The following is a 22647-nucleotide window of genomic DNA, read 5'->3' on the forward strand; positions in this document are numbered from 1 at the left end:
CTTAAGCGGACAAACGTTTCGTGTTTACACTTTTCGCCAAGAGTCCGGATCTGCTGTAGTCTAACAGCTGCTGTAGATTTTGCTGTAGACCCAATAGAAAGGCACTATCTGTTCTTCGCACGTTTGGTGGCCTTCTCTCGTGTGATGACTAACCCACACCACAAAAGAAGTGCTTGCATCTTTTGGGGTGAAAATGAGAGATCATGAAGGTTTGTTTATGGGAGTCAAGCATGGGCTGAGTTCTGCAGTTTCTCCACAGCGTGCTGAAATTTTAGCACTTGTTTGGTAGAAAAACGTTTCCATTCAACCAACCCGAAACAACAGCATATAAAGAGAACAACGGACACAGAGAAACTACACGATCAATCAACTCGGAAACAGAACATAGCATACAGTCCCCTTCAACACCTGCATTCCTAAAGTTTTGGATTGTAGGAATTTTAAACACTCCAAAACTCAAAAACGACATTGGATTTATTGACATTTGCAGCCCAATGGATTGGTTTCCATTTCACAGCTAGATGCCTAGATCTTATTGCATTCTTATCAATCTATTTGCTGGGTTAAATCTCATTTTGCCCACTCCCTTTTGATTTGATTATCGATGCAAATATGCCTGCTTTGTTTGAAAAACCTAGTGACAGGTGGGTTGCGGTTCGGTGAACTAGGAAAGGAGAGGAGGGTCAAGTCTGATGAGAAGGAGATGGGAGACAGGTCCATGTTTAAAAAAATATGAAAAGGTTAACACATGATGCTTATAGTGTCCATTGGTTATCACAGAAGAGGAGACCACAAGCATGTAGAACTAGAGAGCAGGTGGTGGCCTTTCATCGAGTCTACGGCATAGTCTATTGCTATTAGACTACAGCAGACCCTAACTCTACGGGAAAACCGACATGTTTCTTATTATCGGTGTTTTTTAAGCCTGGCTTCCACGTCCAACAGCAGCAGGTCATCCATGCGGTATTCTAAAAAGAAGCCTACCTAAGTTCACAAGGGAGATTTGTTTTGTGAGGTTCGCTGAATTGACATTGAATTGGATGCACAGAATTTATTAGATTTAGCTCATGTAGGATTTAGACGTACAAGGCTACAGCCTACATTAAATTAATTAAGAGTTAATATAATTTTTAAAATATTTTGTCTTTTTTTTTCTTCTTGAAATTCAAATGCTTTATTTCTTCATAAGTTTGATCTACTAACTCTTGCATGTAAAGGCTTTTGATTTGTTACTCGAGCCTGTTCACTTTTCTTAGCCAGGTAAATACATTTACCCGTATTCTTTTATCTCAGATAAATGAGACAATGACCGTTAAGATAAAAATTCATTATTAAAAAATGAGACAATTTTTGTCCCAACCAAATATTGACAAATTCCTCCAGATGAAAATTTACTTCTCCACCTGGGAGATAGGTAAGTGATACCCAGGAAAAATAAATTTTCTAAATCCCCACAAATCTAAAAAAAACATGGGTTTTTTTGTCAATGAGAACCAATATCCCATTGACCAACTTTCCCCCTCTCAAAATCCAAAAATGAACATATCCTTGATCACTTTGTTGAAACCCCAACCTAAATGTGGCAATGTGACCAAATTCATAACTACATGACATCAGAATCACCTACATTAAAGTTCTTCCATAATTAGGTATTTAAGCCATCTGTAAAAATTAGGGTCTTATCAGAGGTTGGCGCGTCAGCCAAAAGTCTGAAAGCCAAAAATTGATGACAGAACCAATTATATATATATATATATATATATAATATATATATATATATAGAGAGAGAGAGAGAGAGAGAGAGAGAGAGAGAACCAAGAAGGCAGTAAGGAGAAAGAACCAAGAGATAGATAACGACATTGTTTGGAAAACGGAATTGTTTTATAGACCTGGTTTCAGACAGATTACATGTTTCCCAAGGATCATGCACATGCATTTACACTGGAGAATTGTAACAGGTCATGCACGATTATGGCTCTCTTCTTTTAGCAGTTGATGCTAAAATAAATGGAGTAATACGGAATAAACTTAAATCCATCTCAACAAAACATGAAGCCCTAAGATGGCACATGCAAATGAGAAAATCGAAGTCATCAAAGCTTGGATTCTAATTGCCATAGAATACCATGCCAGTTTCAGTCATTATCTTCACGACCATAATCATAGATTATCTCCATCTGCATCAAAAGCGAATTTTTGAATATGATTAAAAGCCAAACAGAAAACACAAATTTTGTATCAAATCTCAACTTCATTAACTAATGGATTCAAATTGAATAACTTCATCCATATTAGATAACTTATAACTATAAAGAAATATCTTCCCCATATAAGCTCCCCTTAATGTTTTCAGAAAAAAAACAACAGAACACAATAGGCCAGGAAAAAACATAGATACACGATTATAAGAAGAATAATAGATGTTATCCAAAATAAACTAACTTTTCCTCTGAACTTTGCCTTCTATAATTTAAAGAAACCCAATGAAAGATTTCTAAGGACAAAACACAATAATGTGGAAATGCATGATCCTCTCATCCTCTGGCACATAAACTCCCCTACAAAGATGGTTCAAAATATAACTTATTTAACCTACATTCTTCAATTTTTTCAGCACCTAAACGTTTTCAAATAAAAAAATCTTCTTATATCCAAGGTTCTAAATATCGACACGGGCCAATACGCCAGTAGGGCGTATTCATTCATTCATTCATTTATTCATTAGCTACTTGAAGGAAATTAAAGTACGGTTATAAAATTCTTATATCCAAGGTTCACTTATGTAGGGTTATTCATTCACTCATTCTAATAAAATATCTTCTTAAAAGGCAATTAAAGTTATAAAATTATTATTTTTTATATGAGAATTAAGAATTAAAGATCCTAACATGGGCTTGTTTGGGCTTGCCTTGAGGGGTGTGGTACAAAGGCAGCTCATGGAATCAGAAATGCAATATGTTTTACATCACATTGAAGTAATGCAATTGAGGAAAAAAAAAGGAGATTATGGGTTTTACATGCTTGAAAATGCTAAATATGTTTGATTTTAAATTTACATTTTCATTTGAATATGTTTTACATGTTATGTTTATGTATTCTAATTTTAGATAATAGGTTTTTTAAAACATTTGTTTTAAAATTTAAGTTTATATTTTTTTATTAAAATTATGTTTAATATTTTTTTTGGCATTTTTTGAATTTTCTGACATTTGTATTTTTATCTTTTGTTTTTATTTTTTCGCCTTGCTTCAAAAAGGCATGCACCTCACCTTGCGCCTCAGGTGCAAATTGCCCCTTGCGCTTTTAAAACACTGGGATGCCTAGAGTTGCTAATTGAGTTATGAGAGTCATTGTTTTTTTATGTTTTCAAATATGGGAGGCCCATCACTCCCATGCTTTTTAATAGATGGGTGGCGGCTCCATTCAAATTACTCCATGGAGTGAGTCCCAAATCAATTGGGTGCTCACACTCCCTAATTCTGCCATCATCTTCCAGCCAATATTGCTCCTTTGGCCAAAGTTGCTCCTCCCTATATCAGATAGTTAAGATCATCCAACTGGTCTAGCATTGCCAGATTGTGGACTCAATATCTTAAGGAGTGTCACATGTAAAGATAGGGAGGATGCCTCCTGGTAAAAAGTCTTCACTATTCCTCTAATAAAATAAGGATCAGAAGCTTAATAAAAGTCTTTGTTATTTATCAAAAAAAAGATCAGAAGACAAGAAGGAATCTTCTAAGTTAACAACCAGTAGAGTATACAAAAAAGGATGCGTTCATTCATCATCTATCCAGAAATGTAAACTAAATAAACAAATAAAATAATCATATTCAAGGACATTCATAATAAGACATTTAATGAACAAGTACTGATAACAATAGGATATATGTATTAACGAAAGACGGTATAAACTAATTCAGCAATGCTGTGACCAAGATTCCAAGCAACTAATCGGTTTAAGTAATAATAATAATAATAATAATAACAATAATAATCATAATCATGCAGAAAAGCTGATAGAAATATACAAAACAGAAGGCATAAATTTTCTTTTCTTTTGGGCTAAGAAGATAGCTAACTTACCCCAGAAGGTGGTGTTGGGTTTCGCGTAAACTTGGAACCACCAGGAGCCCATGGAACTGTTCAAAAGAAAATAGAAATGTCAAATTCCATAAAGGATAAACTCTAGTCATGACAACAAAAATAATGGAGAAAATGCAACTTTAGATGAATTAACCATTAAATTATGAGGTTGACAAATACAAGTATTTGTGTATCAAGTACAATGTACAATAATGGACTGTTTAAGCTCACAACACAATGTTGCAACAACCCAAAAATTAAGTAAAACTAAATTAAAAATGTTGCTGAACAAACAACTATGGTGATAGAGGTTATAAAGCCTTGCAAAACGACATATATGAAGCATTCTTATTGAGTTCCATCTTGAAAAAGATGCTACATGTGTTTCTGGTGACTAAATGTTGTTTGAATAATAGGATAAATCTTAATTTGCAATCAACCAATGGCCTATTTCTGGATCATTGAAAGTTTTTTACTTCAGATGTTATTAGTTTTAACTTTCAAGATTTACTTTGTTAGGTATTAGTTTTAGATGTGTTCTTTTAGAAAATCGTAGTCAACCTTGTAATGGGTCAATATATCTACCTTTTTCCAAGGATTTTAAAGAGTTTTAGAAAGTTTTAAAGCCTTTACATTTATATGCAAGACTTTAACAACAGTTGGGAGCTTTTGGGTTACAGAAATATGCATATGTAAGGTACATAAAATTGCTTTAAAAAAAGGATTAATATAAGCTGTTCAATCAGCAATGTCATATCAAAAGTAGTGGATTTTATGGGTCAGTAAAGTCATAAGAGGAAGAGAACTCAATTCAACTTAACTCAGTCTTAATCCCAACTATTTGGTGTCAGGCTATCAGCTACACAAGTCCTGTCCTGCCATTGTGCTCTATCAAGAGGGAACAAAGAGGAGGAAAAAAATATCTGTAAAGAGAAACAGGGATACATTGCCTCAAAACAAGCTAACAAAGAAACAATACAAAATCATTGAGAATTTCCTGGCATGGTGGGCATTATACAATTAAATTTCTCTATCCCAACCCCAGCAAGCTTAAGCCATTAAGTCTGAAACATCACAACCTACCAATTTTTCACAGGAATTTGTTGGAGTCCTGTTTCTTGTCTCCGCCTTCTAAATAATCTGGAGTATTTCAGAAGAGGTGGATTGGAGATGAAGAGATAACTCAATGTGACCTCTTCCATTACCTTGGCTTAACAATCCACAACCAGTGTTTTCAACCTGTCATTGACTCGGCCAGTTGAACCATTTGAAGTGTCACCTGGTCAAGATTCTAAGATTCTGGGTCCAGTTTGAGTAAAACCCGTTGACTTTGTCAAAAACAGTCTGACCCAGAAGGTTGAACCATTGACCCAGTCGACCCGGTGACCGGGTCACGGGTTGCATACTATGTATGCGAACTTCAGGAGGCCATAACTTCGCATTCCAATGTCCGATTGAGGTGATTTTTTTTTTAGTAACTTTTCGAGATCTATGCGTTCCAAGGTGACATAGGTGCCTTGCCCTGCTATTTTTGCGGGGGAAAAAACTTTTTTGGCCTCAAATCTCAATTTTTAATATTTTAATAAATAAAAAATTAAAACCAAATTAAAAAACATAAATTAAATATAAAACAATATATATCATATCTAAAAGATAATTATACATTATTTATTGATAAATATGTATTTATACACACACACACATTATATATATATATATATATATTGTATGTATGTATGTATTTACTTAATATATATAGACACTGACATGGCACGGTCTGAACTATTTGACCCAACCAGTTGAACCCGTGACCCGAAGGCAAAAACGGTTTGGCCGTTGGGTCGGTTTTTAAAACACTATCCACAACAAAGGAGAGATTGAGGAGAATGTTGTTCATGGAATTAGAGCAGGATGGGCAAAATGGAGGGTGCATTCAGATCTTATGTGAAAAGAAAATACCGCCTTGGCTAAAAGGTAGGCAGTTAAGAAACAACATGCCCAAAAATGAGTATGGTAAAAGCAGAAAGTACATGCTCAAGTTACTTTTATTGCCCCTTGGAAATCTATACATGCCATTCTGGGAATCTAGTAAAGTTTTGGGAACATATCTGGGTGAGGAGTTCACCATTAAAAGACCAATTACACTCTTTGTTCTCCATTTCCAACTACAAAAATGAGCCTTTATCCACTTTTTACCTTCTTCCAATTTGGGTCCTGAGGTTGAATGGGATTTGGGCTTCAAGAATGGAATCAAAGAGTCAGATTTGGACAATGTTTTGGCATTGCTTCAAATTCTACAAAGGTTAATTGGATGCAAGTTCTAATATCCAAATCTAGGATAAGAAGATTTGGAGTCAAATCAGCTTTTAGATTTTTGAAGTCCATTAACAGCCCTAGCATGCAGGGCCCAAGCTAACGCCTAAGCTCAAATTGGAAGCTATATACATATATATTTAGATAACAAATTTTATACTAATATATAGAAAGAAAATTTTCTATATTTTTATAATAAACTAAAATTAATTTATAAAAAAATCATAGTTTTATAATTAACACGAGCAAATGTGTCCCCATCCCAAGCCTAGACAAATATTATTACGCTTGGGGTGTGGGCCGGGCTGGGCTAGGCAACCTATAAAATTGTTAATACACTATCAAAATCTGGCCCGAGATCTTTTATGTTTTTTGGTTCATTAGGCTACGCAATGGAGGTAGCCCATCCCCCATAGTTCATTTGGATTCAATATTAATAGTTTCTTTATAAAAATAGTTAAAAACCAAAAAAAAAAAAATGCATGCAAGGGTTGTTCTCAGTTTCGTTCAATCTAATTATGAATGTCAAATTGCTCTTAGGGGTGCAACTTAGGGGGTTGGGTCAGGTTGAGGATCAACCAAAGCCCAACCCAAAGTCTTAAACCTCAAGCTCGGGCTTAGATTATTTAATTATGACAAAAAAGGTTAATCTATAGACTAATTTAATTATGACTACAACCTAACTTTAGATATTTACTAATAATTATCAAAAAAATTATAAATTTACTAATATTTAAGTAACATTTACAAAAAACTATAACATTTCATCATTAATAAAGTAAAATAAATAAAATAGAACACAAACAGTAATATGAAAAAGAAATAATTATTTTATTAAGTAATTGGCAGTAGTTTATTGTTTTTGTTAAAAATTATTAATATAATTAGTCCAAATTACTAAATTATTTTTGTAACAAATTACTAAAATAAAGATTGATTATTTTAAACAACATTGCATTCCTTCCTATTAAATAGTTATCAGTTTCCGTTGTTTCACTTTTCCTTGACAAATCCCATGCATCGCATGGGTCCCCAGTAGGTGATAAAATAAGAGAAAGTAGACTGAGATGGTTTGGTCATGTGCAGAAAAGACCATCTACAGTACTCATTAGAAGAAGTGATCTGTTACAAGCTGAAGGAGCTAGAAAAGCTAGGGGCAAACTGAAAAGCTACATGATTCATGTAGCTAATTCTATATGGTTGGGACCAGGCTTAAATGATGATGACGAGTATTCCAGAAGAGCGAAATTTTAGGATTTTTTTTTTTAATAAAACTGTTACAGATAAAGTACATAACAAAACAGAGGGTCCAAAACCCATCAGCATTGATTTACCAGAGAAGTTCCAATCTGATATTGGGCTCAGAATAATTAAAAAGTCATCTATATGTTTTTTTAAAGGTAAGGTATACTTGAATTAATTAGTAAAACAAAATATAACAATGAAGTGTGTGTGTGTGTGTACTTTTCATCATCTTAGCATTATGACCACCACTGCAATAAACTCTGTCAGTGCCAGTGGTGCTTCTCATATATGTTTCATATTTTGAGGCATGACCCATAGGCTGAGCATTAAGGTGTCTTCCACAGTGTCTGAAGATTTAGAACATGCGAGACCTTTCAAGTTCCTTAGGAAATGTCAAATAGTTCTCAGTCGTGTATGAAGATTATTTAGTCCATGTCAATTTAAGAAGAGTAAACATGCAGGGATATAAACTACTAGAATTTCAATGCAAATATCTAAGAACGAGCATATTATCTGCATATTAAATATAAAAGCTAATTTGCACTAATTACAGAAAAAGGAATAGAGCCACCATCAAAAATATATTTTACATCTGAGAATTAAACAAACTGCAAGCAGCATAAGGATATGAAAAATGATGAGTTTGACTATGTCAATTGGAGACCAGTATGAGATCAAGTGGTTTTCTGCCATTAGCCATACCAATGTAAGGATCAGGGTGTCGCCACTTGTTATAGGTTGCTTCAGCATCAGCAATCATTCTATCAATGGTGTCAAGATCCTCCTATGAATTTACCAAAAGAAATCATCCCAGAAAAAATCAGAGCCAGGCAAATATTGTTTGATTTACTTCACTAAAATGGTTAGCTTTATCTGAAAATAGATAAGTAATTGATTGGCAAATGTATTGAAACATCATTTACCCAACTTCTAAGTTCTAACAGAGCATTCCATGTAAATGTAAAGAAAAAAATTGTTCACTCAGAACAAATCCTGACACTAACATTGCTCAAATGCTGTAAAAGCAACAAAACACTAGTAGAAAGTATTTTGCCCTGTCTGCTCAGATGACCATACTAGTGCCTTTTATACAAGTAGAAACATATTGTAATGCAATCCTGAATTATTCACTTTGACAGAAATTTACACTTTGCGTTTGGGCAAGAACATGCATATATAACAACATTGAGTTATTGTTGGAGCCTATGATGCATGAACAGGCATTTCTTGCTCAAGATCTAAATTATGCACAGACAAGACAAGAAACTACATGTCTCCAAGTGCATGTCATGGCAAATCATCTCACAGCTAGATGCTCCGATAACCCAAACCTTTGAAGAGTTGACACACATCCAATTAGTTGGACAACCAACATAAATTATTAACTGATATTGTTAGACACACACAAGCAAACGTGCCTTTAAATGTTTTAAAAATCATAATCGTATTGTAAGTCATAAGGAAACTTGAATCAAATCAAATTGCGAAACATATTGCAAATCATAAAATTATTTTTATTTCTTACAAAAAAAGGCCATTACCCAACTTACAGAGAGTTCCCTTTTCTACAATTGCATCTTATTTCACAATCCAAATGCATAAAACAGCCACTAGAGTCTGCGGGAAGTATATATGGTCTAACAAGACATCCTTTTTTGGTAACGGAAGAAATTACACAGATTTTGGGACAGATCTGCCCCAAGAGTTAGATAAAGCAATAACATGAAAATGAAATTCCAAAATAGAAGAAATCCCAGAATGCTTCTCAAATGGCCCACATTAGTTAAGTAATCAGCAAGTCGATTGGCTTCCCTATAAGCATAAGAATATGTGATCTCCAGTTCAGAGTCATTTGAGATTTCCCAGCAACCCTCAATGGTGTCCTTACGTTCCATGGGGTTTTCGATTTCCTGTTCAGAGACAGTAACCAGCTTCGGATCTCCTTCCAAGTCTGATCTTAGAGCATAAATAAAACCTATATTTCTGTCCATGAATGAAGTCTCAAGACCCAGATAGCAGGGACTAACATTGGGTAAAGGCCTTTTTAGTTTAGTGAGGTCTCAAGACAAATTTGTAACTAACATACTGTTGGAAACGATTACATGAAACAGATCACGATGTGGTGCCCTGTGAAACTGAGTTCCAAGTGGATCTCTTGGGCTGCATTTAACTAGCGAAGATCCCCCAACCCCCAGCAAGTGGAACAAAGGGTTTGCTCACTGGATCTTATATGTATCTTTCCAAATTTACCCCTACTATGCCACTTATTAGAGGGGAGGAGAGTTTACTTCCTTGGCAATGGATAATTATCATCTAAGCCTTGTCCCAATTATATGGAGGCCAGCTACATGAATCCTATTTTGCCATTCCATTCTGTTCAGTGCCATATCCATTCTTAGATTATAGGCACTTAAATCATTTCTTAGCACTTCCAATCAAGTCCTTTTCTGTCTTCCTTAGCTCTTCTAGCCCCTTCAACATGTAACAAATCACTTTTTCTAACAGGTGCTGTAGAAGGTCTTCTATGCACATGACCAAACCATCTGTCTACCCTTCTCTCATTTTATCACCTATTGGAGCTCCCAGGTTCCTTCATATGAATTCATTTCTAACCATCTAAGCATTTGCAATTCGGAAATGGATATGATCTTTAAATACACCACCCAAAGGTTGCCTTTTTTATCTGGTAAAGTATTGTATTAAAGGGAAAAAAGCAGCTGTGCACAACAAGAGCTTGCACATTGGAGAATTTACAAAAAGTATAGTTGCATTCAGACAAGTAATTATAAAACAGAAAATCTGAATAAAAAAGGAATTGTAAGTTATTCCTCTGAACAAGCAATGTGAGACCAGCCATGACAATAACATTCCTTTAATCTTCATAGCTACCATTGTCTCCTTGCTTGCTTTGTTGTCAAAAAATGCAAGCATTCCTTTCCCCTAGATGGACCAGAATACTACCACAGGTATCATTCCACATACTACCTTACTACCTTTGCTCAAGCCTCTAATCTGTCAGGCTTCCAAAAATTGTTGTACTGTTTCTGGAAAGCATATTTGTACTCCAAATATTCCCAGAACCCTCATCCAAAATTTGGAGGTGAAGCTACAGTGGAGAAAAAGATGATTATCTGATTCCTTACACTGTCACAGAAGATGCAATTCAAGTTGTCTAGTGCCATCCCTGTTTTCATCAAATTTTCTGATGCTAGACATCTGTCACAGAAGAAGCTACAGTGGAGAAAAGTTTGTGTTTTTTCACAACTTCATGTAAACAGTCTATCTTGACAAGATCCTTGCCATTGATCATTTAACCCTTAGAGGAAGAGATATGAACAGTATTGAGCTTGTCTTAAGCTGACTGTCCCAAGCCCAAATAGAAGACAGTTATGTTAGGCTAGCAGCTGGTATTAATTTTTTTTGCCAAACTCTTACAACATGGATCCGGAATGTCATTTCATGCTCAACTGAACAGAGTAAAATGGTAGAACAGGTTTCACGTAGCCGACTCCATATAGTTGGGGCAAGGTTTAGTTGAGTTGAGAACGAAGAAGAGATATGAACAACTTATGATTCTCTGTCAGTATGAGAAGGAATACATGACAGACCAACTCATCCATTGTGTTTATTTTCACATCTTTTATTTTTATGGCTGTTTTGAAGATAATGGCCAATGGATCATTATTCTAAGAGATCTAGTTTCACTTATTGATGCTTGGCCTATTAAAGGCTTTAGAACAGGGGAGGGGCATAAATCCTTTGGAACCTAGATCCCTTTTGTGAATTGTTGAAAAAAGCAACAAGCATATCTTTGACAACATTCCAATGACCCCCCTGTAACTCGCACAGTGGAGTTTTTTTAGCAATAATTGTGAACTTGAATATACTTATTTTTGTAACTAGCATGATATTATGTTCCCATCTCCTGATGGTGTTCAGATAGACAATCTTTTACATGATATAGTGAGTTAGTGATCATATCTTTAAATTTTGTATATGGGAGTCAGCCATTATGCCTGGAAGAATAAACGTATGTCAGGAATATCTTAATACAATCTTCAAAATCACTTAATTTGACAAATGGATTTTATGAGATCTCAACATTAGCATATAGTTATCATAGACATATACAACACCTACAGTATCCCAGACATTTTATAAAAATAAATAACAAGTCAGTAATCATCAAATAATAATAATAATAATAATAACAAGTCAGTTGAAATTGTCTTAGAATACATTCTACAATTTTGAAAATTGTAGTCATTTTACAATTCTTTCTTCTGTGGAAAATCAAGACCATAATTTTGAAGTCTAGTAGCATGCATTAAGCACCTCAGGAAGAAAGTGATTTTAGCCAAAGAAGTAGGAGATACAAAGTCAAGTGAGGAAGCAGCAATATACATAGAGGCAAACAGGACTAGTTGCAAAGAAACAAGAAAGCAGTGTTTCCAAGTCAACTAGGCAACCTAGATATGACATTTCATTCATATTTCGAAATCAACATTTATAATCAAAAGGCCCCATAAGAGTGTAATGGAATCTATACAAAGATGGTGGTTTCACTCTCACTAGTGTATGTTCAACTTAGAATTTCACCATTTATCCAAGTTCTGACACTTATTTCGTATCAGCTGCACCTGGATTTACATCCATTCCGTTGGAAACTGTAATTTCCTTTGGAGCGTGATACCAAAGTGAAACTTAACTAACAGTCTTTATTACAATCTGCACTGTAACAGTCTAGGCTTGAGTTTGTTAATCAGTTATCAGGGTCAATGGAACACTTGTCCATGTATTTCACCACATGGCCTATTTCTTGTGATTTTCTACATGCTTCTTTCTTGCTCTTTCTTGATTCTTGAACCTTCATTTGTATCTATTTAAACTAGTGAAATGAAATTCTCAGGACACATTCTGCATTTTATATGGTATCAGAGCCGCAGTGCTCTGTTTTTGCGATCCTCATTCAACTCGTCTGAAATTTCCTTCTTCTATTCACTTCTTCAATGGCATCCAACACCGCCACCGGAGGAATGATCACCACATTTCCAGATCTGGCGTTTGCATATTACCTTCATCCTTCAAACAACCCGGGAGTTGTTCAGGTCTCTTGTCCCCTGACCGGAGACAATTATGCAACGTAGAGACGAGCAATGTTGAATGCTCTCAACACCCAACACAAGTTTGGATTTGTTGAGGGTTCAATTCCAAAACCTAAACCAACAAATCATATTGAATTTCTTGCCTGGTCGAAATCCAATTCCATGGTGATCTCTTGGATCTTCAATGCAATGGCCAAAGATCTGCATGAGAGCATTGCTTATGCAGAGATGGCCAGAGACATTTGGAAGGATTTGGAGGATCGATATTCACAAGGAAATGCTCCATGAGTCTTTGAACTAGAGTGAGACCTGTCTCTACTTCATCAAGAAAGTTTACCAATTGTTGTGTATTACACCAAACTCAAAAGCCTGTGGGAGGCGATCTCTACATACTCATCTACTCCAAATGGTTCTTGTGATGGTGCCACCAAAGATATCCTGGCTGAAAGAGAAAAGGAACAAGTATACCAAATAACCAATTCCTCCAAGGACTCAGTGACCGATTTAACACCATCAAATCAAGTATTCTCACCATGGAACCACTACCAAATGTCAATAAAGTATATGCTCTTAATCATAGGAAGAAATTACCTCTCTTTAAGTGGTAGCAGACAACCAACTATAGAGAGTGCAGCCTTCTATGTGAGTGGATCTGGATCCAAGAATCCACAATAGCAAAAAGACCAGCCTCACCCTCGATGTGATCATTGTAAAAAGATCGGGCACACAAAAGCAAAATGCCATGAACTTGTTGGCTATCCACCAGACTGGAAGATTAAGAACAAAACCAGCAACAAAAACGCTTCCAAGAAACAGTTGTCTACCTCCAATCAGGCAAAAACAAGTACTCCATTGGAGTCTCCAATCCCTAGTTTTTTTTTTCTTTTGAAGGGCTACACAACGGGGGGGTAGCCCATCCCCCAACCTAGGTGCAGGCGGGATTCAATCCCAAGTCTCCAGTCTCTGGTTTAATATCGCCAACCAGTTAACTTTCTTAATGGTGAAAATCAGCCCACCACCATGACATCTACACTTTGCAGGTAAGATTTCTAGTTCAATAGCTCTCATTAATTCAAGATCTTGGCTCATTGACACCATCTTTTCAGCTAATCATCACAATCCGGCTCCATTGCCTTATGGTGCTCTTTTACTTGTTGTCTCTAAACTCCAAGTGCCCTTAAATTTTCATCTGACCTTAAGAGGTGTGTTACACATACCAGATTTCAAGTGTAAATTAATCTCAGTCAGTAAACTTACATCACAGTTAAACTATGTCATTGTTTTCTTTCCCACCTTTTGCGTTTTACAGGACCTAGCAACCAAGAAACTAATTGGGGTGGGTACTATGCATGATGGCCTCTATTACTTTCATACTGCACCCCCAATTACCCTAACAATTGTGGCTTTCCATTCTTCCACTACTATGAATTCTCAACTATGGCATTCAAGATTGGGACATGCTTCCTATTCACGGCTGTTAAAGATACCTAGTTTGAGAATTGTACCACTATTTAATAAATGTTGTGATACTTGCTTTAGAGCCAAACAAATAACACTCAGTTTTCTTATTAGTAGCAGTAGCACCTCTTCCTTGTTTGAAATAATCCATTGCGATATTTGGGGTGGTTATCATACCCCCTATCTTAGTGGTGCTCATTACTTCCTCACTATAGTCGATGGTTTTTCTCGAGCCACCTTGGTGTACTTGCTTAAATCTTACTTTGTCATGTTTTCAGCTCTTGTGCAAAACCAAATTCACACTACCATTAAATGTGTATGTTTAGATAACAGTTCAGAATTCTTATCTGGATCGATGATTTCTTACATGAACATGGAATGGATCATCAAAGATCTTGCGTTGAAACCCCACAGCAGAATTGGGTCATTGAGAAAACACAGGCACTTATTGGAGATAGCAAGGGCTCTCAGATTTCAAGCCCATTTGCCAATTACATTTTGGGAAGAATGTATACTCACTACAGCCCACATCATTTGAAGGTTTTCAAAACTAACTATGATCATTTGAAGGTTTTCAGGTTCCTATGTTATGCTCAGACTCTTTGTGGAGGACGAGACAAATTTGACTCAAGATCTATTAAATGCATGTTCATTGGATATCCACATGATCAAAAAGGCTACAGACTCTACAATCTTGAGACATATCAACTCTTTGTGTCATGTGATGTTGTATTTTTTGAAGATCAGTTTCCCTACAATACAAAATCAATGTAAGATGACAATGGACCGGACTTGGGCCTAGTCATATCGTTGCCTATTACAAATACAATGAGACTACCAGTCACTCTCAAGCCCAAAAGCATTCTTGTTGGAGACAAGCCATGAAAGCGGAACCCAATACCCTTCAAGCTACCAACACTTGGAACCTTACAACATTACCCCTCAATAAGTAGGCTATTGGGTGCAAATGGATTTACAAAACTAAATAGAAACCCAATGGTTCAATTGCGCAATTCAAAGCCTGTCTAGTGGCCAAAGGGTACACTCAAGCTAAGGGAATTGACTACAATGAAACCTATGCTCCAATTGCGTAGCTAGTAACAATCCGTTGTTTACTTGCCTTAGTTGTGATTTGTAAATGGGAAGCCCATCAAATGAACGTGAACAATGCCTTTTTATATGATGAACTTCATAAAGAGATTTACTGTTATGGACGCATTTACTGAGAAGACTCACCAGCGTCGCCAGCGGCAACAGTAAGCCCAGCCCATCTACTTCGGCAGCAGCAGTGGGCCCCAGCCCACCTACTTCGACAGCACTTATCTTATCTTGTTACCTACCTATCTTATCTTGTTACCTCATTAGATTAGGACTTACTTGTTAGATCAGAATAAGGAGTGACTTACTCTTGTTAGATTAGGAGAAGGTCTCCACGGCCAACTAGGAGTGGGACTATTGTAATCTTCTCCTATTTAAGGAGACCCTAGTGAGGAATAAAGGCATCGAATATTCGGTCTCAAGAAAGTAGGAGAGTAGGTGATCTCTTGAACAAATCACCTCCGCCCAAGAAGAGCAAGATAGGTACCTCACGCAAGGGAAGAGACAAGAGAAAACAGGAAGTTTTCCTGTGGATCGCCCCGTGACTAGATCCTACTCACGAGCCCTCAACAATCTGGTATCAGAGCAAGGCGTCATGGGTGATCCAAAACAGCTACCATCTCGGGTCCACGAGCTTGAAGACCGCGTCACAGAAACCAATTCCGAGGTCCGAGAGATCAAGGATGAAATCAGAGAGCTTCAGCGCCTGATGGAGTTGTTCCTTTCTAACAGAGAAAGAACGCCGACGGAGCAGCAGCCACCAGCAATCGCCAACCAGACCCGTCGAAATCATCCAATGAACACCAGACCACCAGTCAGGGAGCCACCATTATTCCAAAATATAGCAGATTGGAGTTCCCGTCCTACAACAGCAGCAGAGATCCCCTAGGTTGGTTGCACAGGTGCGAACAGTTTTTTCGCAACCAACGGACTGATGACCGCGACAAGGTTAGCCTGGCCGCCTTCCACTTAACAGAAGAAGCCCAACTCTAGTTCTACCGATTGGAGCAAGAAGAACCCGAGCTCGGCTAGGCACAATTCAAGTCATATTGCCTTCTTAGGTTCGGACCTCCGCTAACAAGTAACCCCTTGGGCGAGCTGATCAATCTCAAAAAAACGGGAACAGTGGCAGAGTACCAACGCCAGTTCCAAACCCTCCTCGCCAGAGCATCATCCGTGCATCCAGACCAGCAGAAAGACATGTTCACAGTCGGATTATCAGAACCTCTGAGGGTGGATGTAGAGATGCAGAACCCTCCAAATCTAGTAACAGCCATGAACCTAGCCCGTGCATTCGAGCGCAAGTTGCAACTCAGCCGCGGGACCATCAGCCCGGGGCGACCACCGACCTCATGGGCTCCCCCGAGATCAACCGTAGCAAATTCCCTTCGGCCAACAAACAGAAGACCCACTCAAGTAATACCTCCAGACCAGCGACAAGCGTGGGGAGCAGCGAAGTGGCTCCTCCCATTAAGAGATTGTCTAGAGCAGAGATGGCCGAACGACGGGGCGAAGGGCCGGTGCTTTAATTGCGACGACCTCTATTCAATCGGGCATCGGTGCAAGAGGCTCTTCTGCCTCCTAGTAGATGAGCAAGAAGAGGACGACGAAGAAACCGCAACATTCGAGCCAGAGATCTCCCTCCATGCCATTACCGGCATTAAGAACTCTCAAACCATGCAGTTGCAGGCCCGGATCATAGGCAAACCAGTACGGATACTCGTAGATTCAGGGAGCACGCACAACTTCGTGAGTGAGCACGCCGCCCTGCAATTCAATCTACCAATCAAACCCCGTCCACAGCTCCAAGTAGCCGTCACAAATGGCGAAAGAATCCATAGCCCCGGAATCTGCAAGAATGTCCAGATACAGGTGGACTCTGAACTCTTCTTTGCCGACTTATTTGTACTGTCCTTGGATGGGTTCGATCTTGTCCTCGGGATCAAATGGCTGATCACCCTAAGCCCAATTCTATGGGACTTCAGCGCACTAACCATGACTTTCCATTTGAATGGAAAGCAAGTCTCGTGGCAAGGTTGTAAGGAAAAGGAAAAAATACCACAGGCTCATGCACTCCAAGCAGAAACCATGCAGACAACAGCCATGGAAAAACTCCTTGCTGAGTTTTCAGATGTATTCCAAGAACCAAAGGGCCTTCTCCCTCCCCAAGCTTGCGATCACCGAATCCCTATGGTAGCAAGCTCCGAACCAGTCGTCGTTCGGCCATATTGTTACCCACATCTACAGAAGGACGAGATCGAACAACAATGCTCTGAGATGCTGAAACAAGGGATTATACGAACCAGCCATTCCCCCTTCTCATCACCAATCCTTTTGGTAGCAAAACAGGATGAATCATGGCTGTTTTGCGTTGACTACAGGGAACTCAACAGCCAGACGATCAAAGATAAATTTCCCATTCCGGTGGTCGACGAACTACATGGGGCCCAATACTTCTCCAAACTAGACCTCCGGTCCGAATACTTCCAGGTCCGAATGGCTCCTGAAGATGTGGAAAAAATTGCTTTTCGCACCCACCACGACCACTTTGAATTCCTAGTCATGCCGTTTGGTCTCACAAACGCCCCATCCACGTTTCAGTCACTGATGAACGAGGTATTCTAGCCCCATTTGCGCAAGTTTGTCTTAGTCTTCTTTGATGATATCCTCGTATACAGTAAATCATGGGTGGAGCATGTACATCATCTACGGGCCGTATTCAAGCTCCTACGACTACACAGACCTTTCTCAAACGACCTAAGTGCTCCTTCGGAGAATGGCAGGTGCTGTACCTGGGCCACATCATCCACGGACAAGGGGTCACAGTAGACAACTCCAAGATTCAGGCTATCAAGGAGTGGCCACGATCCCAAAACGTCAAGGCTTTGCGCGGGTTCCTCGGGCTGACCGGCTACTACCACAAATTTGTACGAAATTATGGACTGCTAGCCACCCCATTAACTAATCTACTCAAGAAGAATTCCTTCCGATGGGGCAATACAGTGGAGGCAGCCTTCGTGACATTAAGAGACGCTCGACCTCCACTCCAGTTCTACGACTACCAAACTTTGGCCTCGAGTTTACCGTCGAATGTGATGCATCCGGTAGGGGTATTGGGGCCGTCTTACAACAGTAGGGACACCCGATCGCCTTCTTCAGTCGCAAGTTGGCCGATCGGCATATGAAGCTACCAGCCTATGAGCGCGAGCTAATCGGACTAGCCAGGGTCGTGCAACATTGGAGGCCGTATTTGTGGGGACGATCATTCGTTGTCAAAACCGATCACTACAGTCTCAAGTACTTGTTGGAACAACGGCTCACCACGTCCCCTCAGCAGCACTGGGTTCGCAAGCTGCTTGGGTTCGATTTCCGCATAGAATATAAGGCGAGCTCCTCAAACCGCGCAGCCGATGCCCTTTCCAGACGCGATGAGGAAGGAATGTCCTTGTATGGGCTATCCCAACCACGTCTCTCTCTATTGGACGACATCAAGAAGGCCCTACCACAGTCACCCGAATGGAACCCTCTTGTACAGAAAATACAGTCTGGAACTACCAATCCCAATTGGTCCCTTCATGATGGCCTGGTCCTATAAAAGGGACGGGTCTACCTTCCACCTGGGTTCCCCTTAATCTCCTCCATCATTTCGAACATCCACAACTCCACCCATGAGGGCGTTCAGAAGACACTGCATCGTGTCCAGTCTGATTTCCATTGGGCTGGTATGAAAGCTTCTATCCGGGATTTTGTCCAAAACTGCTCCGCATGCCAGCAGCATAAATGGGAGAACTTGCACCCGACAGGCCTCCTTCAGCCCCTTTCGATCCCACTCAGATCTGGGCCGACATATCCATGGATTTCATCGAAGGACTGCCCAAGGTAGGTGGCAAATCAGTCATGTTCGTGGTGGTAGACCGTTTTCCAAATACGCCCACTTCACTCCCCTCTCACACCCATACAGTGTTGCCTCCGTCGCCCTCGCCTTCTTCACACACATTGTCAGGTTACACGGGCTACCTGAATCCATTGTCTGCGACAGGGACCCGGTTTTCACTAGTGTGTTTTGGAGGGAATTGTTTCGTCTTCATGGCACCACCTTGGCCTTCTCTTCTGCATATCACCCACAGACCGACGGTCAGACGAAAGTGGTAAACCGCACAATAGAAATGTATCTTCGATGTTTCGTGGGTGACCAACCGCGACAGTGGGTGGACTGGCTGCCTTGGGTCGAGTATTGCTACAACACTGCCTACCATTCTTCCCTCGGCATGACCCCTTTTTGCATCGTTTATGGCCAGGACCCCCCTCGTTTACTGTCCTACGAACCAGGCTCTACCCATTTGGAGGCAATTAACCACTCCTTGCAAGAACGCGACACCCTTCTCGCCGACGTCCACCTTCACCTACAACAAGCCCAGCTCCGCATGAAGCACACTTATGACCAACGCCATCGGGAGCTAACACTTGAACCAGGGCAATACGTTTGGTTGAAGCTGCAGCCCTATAGGCAACGCTCCTTACGCCACAAGGCCACATCTAAACTAGGCCCTAAATTTTTTGGGCCCTTCAAGGTCTTACAGCGGATTGGCTCGATTGCATACCAGCTCGAGTTACCAGCAAACAGTCGGCTTCACGATGTTTTCCACGTCTCCCTGCTGAAACCATTTATAGGCATCCCTCCAGACTAGGTTCCCAGCCTATCGCCCCTACAGGAAGGCAAACTTATCCTTGAATCAATGACTTTGCTCCGCTCCCGCATCACTGGAGGCACTCCCGAAGTTTTGGTCGAATGGGCCAACCTACCCCCAACCAAAGCCACTTGGGTTCCCTTGGTCGAACTTCAAGAGACTTTCCCTGACTTCGAGCTTGTGAACAAGCTCTTAGTCCAGGAGGGGTGTAATTTTATGGACGCGTTTACTGAGAAGACTCACCAGCGTCGCCAACGGCAACAGTAAGCCCAGCCCATCTACTTCGGCACAACTCAGCCCATCTACTTTGGCAGCAGTAGTGGGCCCCATCCCACCTACTTCGACAGCACTTATCTTATCTTGTTACCTCATTAGATTAGGACTTACTTGTTAGATCGGAATAAGAAGTGACTTACTCTTGTTAGATTAGGAGAAGGTCTCCATGACCAACTAGGAGTGGGACTATTGTAATCTTCTCCTATTTAAGGAGACCCTAGTGAGGATTAAAGGCATCGAATATTCAGTCTCAAGAAAGTAGGAGAGTTGGTGATCTCTTGAACAAATCACCTCCGCCCAAGAAGAGCAAGATAGGTACCTCACGCAAGGGAAGAGACAAGGGAAAACAGGAAGGTTTTCCCGTGGATCGCCCCGTGACTAGATCCTACTCACGAGCCCTCAACATTTACATGTTACGACCTCTGGGCTTGCTCACTTCTACTGACCCTCGTGTATGTCACCTCAATAAGTCCATCTATGGTCTCAAACAAGCCTCACAAAATTGGTTCTATACTTTAGCCCGGGCCTTCAAACAATAAAGATTCACCTAGTCCACAGCTGATACCACTCTCTTTACATCCTTCAATCACAACTCATCTCTTGCCATTTTGGTCTATATTGATGACTTACTTATTGTGGGTAATGATCCTACTCAAATTGCAGCCCTCAAACAATATCTTCAAAACTGATTCCCAATTAAAGATCTTGGCCCACTAAAATATTTTTTGGGCATTGATGTCTCAAGAACAAATGATGGATTCTTCTTCTGCCAGAAGAAATATACACTTGATATACTCAAAAGGTGCTGGTATGTTAGCCCGCAAGCAGTGCCCCTTTCCAATGGAGCAACAACATCGCCTTGAGCCAGATGTCTTCATCGTCTATTCAGAGATTTAGGCCTACAACATTCTCAACCCATGGAATTCTACTGTGATAATAAAAAAGCACTCCATATGGCCACAAATCCAGTATTCCATAAGCGTACTAAGCACATTGAAATCGATTGCCACTTCATAAGACACCATCTCCAATCGGGACTCATTGTTACTTCTCACCTCCCTACAAAGAATCAACCAGCCGGCATATTTACTAAGGCCCTTGGCAAAGATCAATTCATTGCAGCACGATCCAGGTTGGGGCATTATTTGTAAGTCTGTACTGTAACATCTAGGCTTGAGTTTGTTAATCAGTTATCAGGGTCGGTGGAACACTTGTCCATGTATTCACCACGTGGCCTATTTCTTGTGATTTTCCACGTGCTTCTTCTTGCTTTTTCTTGATTCTCGAACCTTCGTCTGCATCTATTTAAACTAATGAAGTGAAATGCTCAGGACACCTTCTGCATTTTAGAGTCTTTGACAAAACACTAGCCTCCTAGGTACAAGTCTACTCGTCGTAACCAAAAAAAAAGTCTTTGACAAAACACTGATTTAGCACAGTATGAGTAAATCCCAGACCGGCACAAAGAACACAAATATGCATTATTATTTGTGCGCCGAGTACAAAACTGATGAAACACAAATAAGAAAGAGAACTTAAAAGTATAAAAGCTTGATTCCCGGGATTCAAGAGAACAAACCACGTGTTTGTTGGCCTCGAACTTTTCTCTGAGGTCGGATGCCTGAAATTGAAATTTGCAGAAAGAATTCAAATAATCTGTGCGAAATTTGAACGAAATCCAAAATGCATAACGCAGATAAACAAATTCTGAAAGTAAGAGAGAGAGAGAGAGGTGGATCTCTTGTGGGAGAACGTGATGAAGATCGCAGTGTAGGTAAAGAGATGGAGCAAAGGTGTGGTAATAATCATCATGGATGGCAAGAGGGGAAGAAATGCTCTTACATCTTGATAGAAGAGATGGCGATGGACGGCCCAGTTGAGAGTGTCTTTGAGAGCCCTTCTGTAGAGGATCCTCACCCGCTCCTTCTGAGCAGCCCTCCTCGCTAGGTATGAAGCACTCATGCCTGCCCCCTTCTCTCTCTCTCTCTCTCTCTCTGTTACGAGTTAGGGAACTCGTAACATAAGGGATCTGCAACGTTCATTAGGTGGACACCTCATTCACATCACCTTCCCATATACAGTTTGAAACCCTTTGATGGGAGTTGGGATTTCCTGCCAACGAAACACATTCTAACACCCTACGAGCTATATCTGACACCGCACATCTCCAATATCAGATGGGTACAAGTTCTTTAACTTTCCCTCAACATTCTGTCAAACCAAACATGGCCCATGGACCTTGCCCATTTTTTCGTGGCTACTAAAGATTTTTTTTTTTCAATTGGGCAATGTCAAACCCATTCCAACCTTGACGTTACTTTTGGGTTTTATTGTTAGATAAATTTCTATTAATGTTTGTTAATTTTTATTCTAAGTTATAT

At 39.7% G+C, this 22647-nt stretch overlaps 1 protein-coding gene across 2 annotated transcripts; it reads right to left on the minus strand.

The window, feature by feature from the left end:
* Nucleotides 1–1862: 1862 nt before the first annotated feature.
* Nucleotides 1863–22443, minus strand: LOC148851197 (NADH dehydrogenase [ubiquinone] 1 beta subcomplex subunit 9-like). 2 transcript variants are annotated; one of them, XR_016099357.1, is made up of 6 exons: nt 22109–22335; nt 21846–21887; nt 8344–8425; nt 4905–5006; nt 4084–4139; nt 1863–2177 (listed from the first exon to the last, which is right to left on the minus strand). XR_016099357.1 is itself a non-coding variant. In XM_088945312.1 (5 exons), the coding sequence occupies exons 1-5, from the start codon at nt 22226–22228 to the stop codon at nt 2136–2138; spliced, it is 342 nt and encodes a 113-aa protein (XP_088801438.1). In that variant the 5' UTR covers nt 22229–22443; the 3' UTR covers nt 1863–2135. The 2 variants fall into 2 exon arrangements, 1 of the variants encoding a protein (XP_088801438.1); XM_088945312.1 differs by lacking the exon at nt 4905–5006 and having other exon boundaries at nt 22109–22443.
* Nucleotides 22444–22647: the final 204 nt, after the last annotated feature.

This window comes from Nelumbo lutea, chromosome 5 (assembly GCF_056320005.1).
Source record: "Nelumbo lutea isolate HS-2025 chromosome 5, American lotus-T2T, whole genome shotgun sequence".
NCBI lineage: Eukaryota > Viridiplantae > Streptophyta > Magnoliopsida > Proteales > Nelumbonaceae > Nelumbo > Nelumbo lutea.

What these genes read in the sequence shown, in the direction of transcription:
- LOC148851197 (XM_088945312.1), bottom strand. Translation starts at nt 22,228, where the DNA reads ATGAGTGCTTCATACCTAGCGAGGAGGGCTGCTCAGAAGGAGCGGGTG. An exon ending in GCCATCTCTTCTATCAAGAT is followed by an intron (nt 21,888 to 22,108) that starts GTAAGAGCATTT and finishes TTTCAATTTCAG; the next exon opens with GCATCCGACCTCAGAGAAAA. An exon ending in ACCCAACACCACCTTCTGGG is followed by an intron (nt 2,178 to 4,083) that starts GTAAGTTAGCTA and finishes CTTTTGATGCAG; the next exon opens with ATGGAGATAATCTATGATTA.